General features: G+C 34.0%; 1 protein-coding gene and 2 long non-coding RNA genes across 6 annotated transcripts in view; 2 read left to right on the top strand and 1 right to left on the bottom strand.

Annotated features, from left to right (window-relative positions):
* LOC138128123 (uncharacterized) overlaps positions 1-3406 on the bottom strand; it is a 145630-nt gene extending 142224 nt beyond the window's left edge. The window contains exons 1-3 of one of the 3 annotated variants that reach the window (XR_011158545.1): positions 3214-3396; positions 2841-3159; positions 2549-2786 (exon numbers count right to left, since the gene is read on the bottom strand). This is a non-coding gene — a long non-coding RNA (uncharacterized lncRNA). Of the gene's footprint in view, positions 1-2548; positions 3160-3213 lie in introns of those variants that run through there. The other 2 variants (XR_011158544.1, XR_011158543.1) reach the window with 2 other exon arrangements.
* Positions 1-7424, top strand: part of LOC138128122 (uncharacterized) — a 197680-nt gene that overhangs the window by 59476 nt on the left and 130780 nt on the right. The gene's annotated exons all lie outside the window — the stretch shown is intronic.
* Positions 3597-7237, top strand: LOC138128117 (uncharacterized). Of its 2 annotated transcripts, XM_069044314.1 has the most exons (5): positions 3597-3739; positions 3864-5023; positions 5174-5810; positions 5862-6099; positions 6158-7237. In XM_069044314.1, exons 3-5 carry the CDS (start codon positions 5784-5786, stop codon positions 7048-7050), a joined length of 1158 nt encoding a protein of 385 aa, XP_068900415.1. In that variant the 5' UTR covers positions 3597-3739; positions 3864-5023; positions 5174-5783; the 3' UTR covers positions 7051-7237. The 2 variants fall into 2 exon arrangements, with proteins under 2 accessions (XP_068900415.1, XP_068900414.1); XM_069044313.1 differs by having other exon boundaries at positions 3864-5810.

Raw genomic sequence — 7424 nt, 5'->3', positions numbered from 1 at the left:
CCAGTGGCTGAAGCTTATTGCTGCAATGGGGTGGGAGAGTAAGCAGGGTAACTCCATTTTCTTTAGCAAGTCGAATTACATCCGCACTGACGTGACTCTCATGATTGTCAAGAATTAAAAGAACTGGATTTTCTTTTGATGCATGAGAATATTTTATGAAGTGTTTCATAAACTTGACAAAACTTTTCGCGGTCATCCAGCCACTTGGATAGGAGTCACCATCTGATCCTGCTGGGCCATTTTCCACAAATACTGGATTATATTTTACGCGTGGGAAGATAAAAAATGGTGGTAAAACATTCCCTATGGCGTTCACAGCAAAACAGACCGTCACAAGAGTTCCTCATTCAGCTGACGTTACTTGACCAACTTGACGACAATGTTTACTAGGAACCACTTTGGGACAATTCTGTACCGTAGTACATCCGGTTCATCACAATTATATACAGGCTGATTCACGTAGCCCGTTCATTAGAAACTTTCTGATTTCCCCAAATCATATTAATATGAAAATTGGTAGTTAACTATAATCGACTACTCCAAGTTGAAATGAAATATTTTCAAAATGGTGGCACTTCCGGAAATACCGGAAATCGACGCCATCTTTATTTTTTTTTAATGGAAAGGCCTCATTTTGACTTGACATTTCGATTCTAGGTTAAATTTTGAGTTTAGAACGTCTTTTTATCAACACTTATCTGTCATCGTTTTTGACCTATGTCATCTTTTTTGCAAAAAAGCGAGGTTGCAGGGTTTCATTAACAAATTTATAACTGTTGAACCGTCGGAAATAAATAATTGATTTTTTTTAGTTGAATTCCTAAAGATCTGGCCGATCTTTTCCGCTGTTAGTGAAATTTTTTTTATGTTTCATACGCCTACTGAAATTTTTCAAAATTGCTAATCAAAAAATTTCAAAAACTTCATTTTTTTAAATGGCAACCACCATTTGTGACACTAGATATGAATGTAAAATTTAATTCTAAGCCTACTTTTATTAACATTGTGTATGCCTATTCCCAGCCGTTTTGGCGTAATTTCGATTTTTTTAGTAAAATATTCTTTTTTTTTATCAAACAATTGTTTTATTTGAATTTTTATTCAAAAATCACATGCAATAAACATAGCCCGGGCAATTTAGCTTAAAAAATAGGGGTAAGGTTACTATAATTCGCATAGAGCTGAAAATTGGTATGAATGTTGGGAACACCATTATAAAAGAAATGTAAAAAGTCCCCAACGCTCCCACATCTGCAAAAAAAGTTATTGAAGGTCAAAGGTCGGGAAAATGGGTTTTTCGCATTTTTCAGCCAAACGGTAAGTTTTATCATAAAAATAGATCAGACAAAAATTAGATAGAGCATGCAATTCTCTATAAAAAATGTTCTTATACTTTTTTCCCTAAGAATAACCATTTCTGAGATATAGCGATTCCAAAAGCTGAAAAAGTTGTGTTAAATTGTTTGAAAAACAAGACTCAGAGGCCGATTTCATTCTAGCTCCAACGGCTAAAATTACTAATCCAATAACAATCGAATGTTTAAACTTAGAAACAATCCGTTGAAACCAACCGAGTCTCCTAACCGACAATTTTTCTGTTAAATCTAATTCGTTCCCAACAATCTATTACATTCACTCATAACCAAATACACTTCTACATTTCCTTATGAGTAACGGATTTTAACGAACTTCTATCGACAGTCTAAAAATTACAACACGAAGAAGACAGTACACTTGAAGTACCATCAGATAACTATCAATCAGACGAATAATTTTCCCCTATTACTCATAATTTACATCGCTTTTATTATCTCCAATAGTACCATTTTTCAATTGATACAATATTTTTTAATGAAACAAAATCACAATAGATCGTGGAAGAGGCCTACCGGGAAAACCACGTTAAAAAAAACGCGCCAAGCACACTACCCTCACAGGTGTGCATATTATGAAGAACACAACTTTTTGAATCGCTATATCTCAGAAATGGTTATGCTTACGAAAAAAATGTAAGAACAGAAGAATTGCATGGTCTACAATTTTTGTCTGTTCTATTTTTATGATAAAACTTACCGTTTGGCTGAAAAATGCGAAAAACCAATTTTTGCGACCTTTGACCTTGAATAACTTTTTTTGCAGATGTGGGATCGATGGGGACTTTTTACATTTCTTTTATAATGGTATGTATTCCCAACATTCGTACCAATTTTCAGCTCTATGCGAATTATAGTAACCTTGAACATGACCAACTTCATTCATATTCGCTTCGCTTCTATATGGCCGTCTCAATTTAGCAAAAATTTGTTCCCGCAAAGTAGTCCATGAAACGTGCATCATGTGTCGCCATCTTCCGTTAAGTTGACAACTTATTCATTCTAAAGTTTAAATAAATTTGGGACTGTTTAGTTGTTTTTTTAACAAAATGGGCAGAAAGTGTTTTATTTGTGGAAATTTGAAGCCTTTTTTCCAATTTCCAAGCGATCCCGATCAGAGAAACAAATGGTTAAAGTCTCTTAAAAGATCTTGTAGTATTTTTTGAATAATAAAATTTCTTATAGAAGGTAGGTAGTTTATTAAATGGTATTATAGATCTCAACAAAATTACAGATCATCTTCAAAAAAAGTGACACTCACTAAAGATGCTGTCACATTCCTATTTGTAAGAATTCAGATCCAAAATATTCAACATGCAAAATGTTTTCTTTAGTTATTTTAGAACCCTGTTGTTGTTTGTACGAATTCATATCCTGACCCAGTTCCCAGATGAAAATGAACCTGCTTCTTCCCTGAAAATCAATACATATACAATACATATTTCTCGAAGTGATCTTTTATGTCACTTTTATCCACCATCATACTAGGATCTTTATTAAGATTAATAGCCCTTCAAAATCGGAGTCAATTGCTGTATTCCAGTGATTCATTTGTAGGCATTATTGAGAATTGCAAATATAGTACAAAAACTGTTAGGTACCATTTCTACAATATGAGAAACCATGTATTCATTTGCATGACTTGCTGTATGATCACCTCCTTCAAAATTCAGCATTTTCCTGTGCAGACCACAAAGCTGCAGTATGCAATGTTATTATTAAAACGGCTGCGAAACCAATCCTTAGTAATATTTGTGTAGAATAAACGGAATCTTTGAAGACTAAGCTTGAACAGTAAACTAGAGCTGAAAAGTTTTGAAGTTATAAATAGTGCTCTTACCTTTAAAAATGTGTTTTGTTTGTGTTGTCAGGGGTGTTGTCATCTAGTTAAATTAAACCCAACATTTTCGTCTTCCTGTTTTTTTTTAATGGGCTGATAACAGTAATAACCAGTAATAACATAAAAATGAGGCCATTGACCTTGACGTTAATTAATTGACGTTAATGTCAAATTCATTTGTAGTTTGGTTGTTTGTTGAGGAGATGTCGCTAGTAGATGTCCATCAACAAGGCCATCTGAATCAAAAAGCTACGCTTATAAGGCCGTTTCAATTTTCGATTTTTCCATATAAACTTTGTTTCTGTGACATTTCGGGCGGCAGAACCTTTTTGCGCTCCATCTACCGATTTCGAACGCAATTGATTGAGACTTTTTCCACTTTTTCTTTGAGGTTAAGTGCTTAAAACGTCAATTAAAACATGAATGCAATAAAATATCTAAGATCCGAGCTTTTTTTGGACACATTCTGGGCTAGCAAAATACTAATAAATTAGAATTGCAAAAAACCATGAAATCATAACACAAGGTAGGTTAGAACAATTTATAACTTTAACATTTTTCTGCAAAGGAGTTTGTTCTGGATTGCACATTTCTTCTTTAATAAATCTGTTTTTTCTTGACAAATATGTATTATCTAAAACTGGTTTCAGCGTTGCAGTTATTATCAGCTCGCAGATCTGATTTTTATGTACCAGACAAGATGAAAGTATTGGATTTTCTAGCAAATGAGGGCCCATTATCTCAACCATTTGGTGGAATATACTGCCCAGAAATACTATTTACTTGAATTGATTTGGATGTCATTGGAACAGTTGGATTGATGAAAGACTCTACAGGATTTTGGGGTACAGGAATTTCAACTGGAGTTTCAGTGGGAAAAGCCTAAAAAACAAAAACACTAATAAGATGATAGTAATTAATACCTGGAGGTTCCTGATTAGGACTTTGAAAAGTAATAAGTAATTAATCGAAAAATGAAAAGAGGAAGCTCATTTTGTTTTCTCATATGTCGTGGTTGACTTCGCTTCTATGTATATTTCATGTAGCAATAAACACCACAAGTCTTTTTTAATTATAGATACTTACAAAAATAGAAGGACAAGGAACAGCATCTTTACATAAGCGTCGTCTTTTGGGGGTTGTAATGTAATTATAGAGACTTGTTGAAAATGCTGCTCACAAATTTCTGAGTAATCCGTAATTTTTGTAGTCTTTTATATTACAAATACAAATTAAAAGGTTGTGCTTATCATTGTCTCCATAAATTTGTTTACCGCAAAATGTTTCAAAAGCTTCGAACCATTTTTGTCTTTGTTTCATATTGCTGCGAATTTCAAATAAGCGAACATCTTTTGCCCCACAAATGAAACACGCTTTTACCATTTCATGTAAAATAGAAGGGTAATATTTTAAATTGCCGCCAATATTGTAGCTTTGATTCGTTGATAGGCCACCGAGGGCGCGCAATAAGGTTCTGTCTTCTTTTGTTTTATGGCCACTCTGCAGAAACAATTATTATGTACATTGAAACGGCCTTATAAGCGTAGCTTTTTGATTCAGATGGCCTTGTTTTTTCACAACTACTACTGCCATCTTTCGGCATAACCACAGAATTAGTGTAACATGCACTACAGTGAAGTTGGCGACCAATTAAAAGCATAGAACAGAAATCTGTCAGCTACTTTTTTCAATTTTGCACATTTGTGTAAGTACGATGTTATATTGCAATTGTCTTTGTTAGGTGTTTAGTGTTGTGTAAGATTTTAAAAAGTTATAAATTTTGTTTCTGAGTGTTAGTATATGTTGTCAGGTAAGTATCCATGTAGTATAGTCAATGATTATAAAAAGGATATATCGTAGGTTACGGCATTTATCTTAAAGGTACTATCTGGGGCAAAGTGGCCACCAGTGGCCACTTTACCCATTCGCCTTCTACTGTGTAAATTTAATTTTGTTACAGAAAATGCCAAGGAAGTATGAAAGAAAGTCAAGTCAGGCATCATGGGAGAGTGAGGCCATGGCAGAGGCTATTAAAGCCGTTAAAGAAGGGAATATGCCCTTCCAAACTGCAAGTAAATTATATAATATCCCGCGAAACACTCTAAAAAGAAGAGTTTTGGATAAAAATAAAGATGCAAAAAACGAAATAAAACTATTAGGCTCTATCCGACCTGTTTTTAGAAATGGAAATCGTTCAGCATATTGAGGAGATGGAAACACGTTTCTATGGTTTTACTAAAAAGGAACTTAGATCTTTAGCTTATCAGTTGGCTGAGAAAAACGGTCTAAATCATAATTTCAACAAGGCAAGTCAACTTGCTATATAGATATAGTACCTTATACATGTGAGCTGAGATACTCTTAACTGATCTGAGAATCTCAACTCACTTGAACTCACTTCACTTTAATGGCATAAAAGGAACGTCTAATTGAGCGGTAATCGAATCGGGCGGTAGGGGACAAATGGTTAATGGTATCTCCTATAAGTTAACCTCAAAAATAAATGTCAGAAGTTGACGGCCGGTTTACCAAATACTTTCAGATTTATACCTAACTAAAATAAGGGAAATATGGCATCATACAATACAATTTTTATGGTACGTCAATGATATTAATTACTACAAAAGTGAGACCTTCATTCTTTTTAGCATTTAGTTGATGCTGATACAAATAGAGATGATGCAGAGTCTTCAGACTCTGATTTGTATAATTTTGGTTATCACCATACTTCCTCGAGTTCAAGCGAGAGTGATAGTTCTACTGATTATCAACCTCGAAGAAAGTTGCATAGAATCGAAAATTATTTGCAGTCAATTGAAGATTATGATGATCATGAATTTAAGGAAAATTTTAGTTTGAGCCGCACAACATGTGAGTCTATTATAGGTATAACAACCTGTCAGTCCCGTCACGTTCATTTTGTGAAAGATATATTTTAATACAGGGAAAGTAAAAGGTGACAACGTTTTACCTAAGCACTCATTTGGAAGAGAAAAAATTTCCTCAAGACGAGCCGTTTATATGACAGTCTGGTACCTTGCGAATACCAACACATTTCGAGAAGTGGCTGACCGATTTAATGTTAGCAAGAGTAGTGCCCACCGAGTCATTTCAACAATTGTGTCTTACTTGATGCGCGAAGCACCAAAGTACATTTACTGGCCCAATCAGAATGACCGCAAAATCATAAAAAATGGATTCAAAAATTTTCAAGGTATCACAGGAATTGTAGGAGCCATCGTTGGAACACATATTAAAATCAAAAAACCAAATTCCGATCATGTTTACTGCAACAGAAAAGGAGATTTCAGTATATTAATGCAAGCTGTGTGCGACCATAATAAAAGATTTCGTGACATTTTTGTGGGAGAGGCAGGATCAATCCATGACTCGAGATTATTGAAAAAATCAGCATTATACCAAAAAGGACTTAATGGATTTTTTGGCAATGATTTTTTATTAGGGGATTCCGCATATCCATGCCTGGAATGGTTAGTGCCCCCATTTAAAGATAATGGTAATCTAAGTAGGCAGCAAAACATTTTTAATTTTCGGCATTCATCATCTAGAATAATAATAGAAAATGCATTTGGTTTACTGAAATCAAGATTCAGAAGGTTGAGATGTTTTGAAAACAATAACATTGCTTTTATTGTAAGGTGTATAATAGCAGCCACTGTATTGTATAACATATGTATCGATTTTGATGATGAAATAGAGTGGGAAAATGAAGACGACAGCGCTGACGACTATACGGACGAATATGTACAAAACGTTAGTGGCATTGAGTTTAGAACCACCAAACGCGATCAGATATTTCGAGAAATGTTTCCTTAAAATTTAATTTAAGTATTTGCATACCCAAGCTAACAATAGTCAAGTGTAAAATGTCACTCTCAGTCATAGCAGCACAAAAAGGGATTTTAATATAAAATATGATCCATTATGTGAACATTTTAATATAAAATATGATACATTATGTGAACATTTTACTAAAAAAACAACAAATAAACTTTTACTTCTATGTATTTTGCTTATTATGTTCCCTAACTAAGACTTCTAGTGCTGCCACCTTTCTTCTTTCAATTTCATTTTTTTCTTCCAATAAGTTCACTTTTTTTCTTTGGATTTCTATCTGACTTTCCATGAGTCTTTTCAGTCCGTCCTGCTTTTCTTGCATATATTTCTGTTTCGTTTCATAAAATCGTTTC

Source organism: Tenebrio molitor, chromosome 4, assembly GCF_963966145.1.
Source record: "Tenebrio molitor chromosome 4, icTenMoli1.1, whole genome shotgun sequence".
Lineage (NCBI taxonomy): Eukaryota > Metazoa > Arthropoda > Insecta > Coleoptera > Tenebrionidae > Tenebrio > Tenebrio molitor.
The sequence above is the reverse complement of the archived record's forward strand: the minus strand, read 5'-3'. Positions and strand labels throughout refer to the sequence as shown.

What these genes read in the sequence shown, in the direction of transcription:
- LOC138128117 (XM_069044314.1), top strand. Translation starts at nt 5,784, where the DNA reads ATGGCATCATACAATACAATTTTTATG. An exon ending in CATACAATACAATTTTTATG is followed by an intron (nt 5,811 to 5,861) that starts GTACGTCAATGA and finishes CATTCTTTTTAG; the next exon opens with CATTTAGTTGATGCTGATAC. An exon ending in AACATGTGAGTCTATTATAG is followed by an intron (nt 6,100 to 6,157) that starts GTATAACAACCT and finishes ATTTTAATACAG; the next exon opens with GGAAAGTAAAAGGTGACAAC.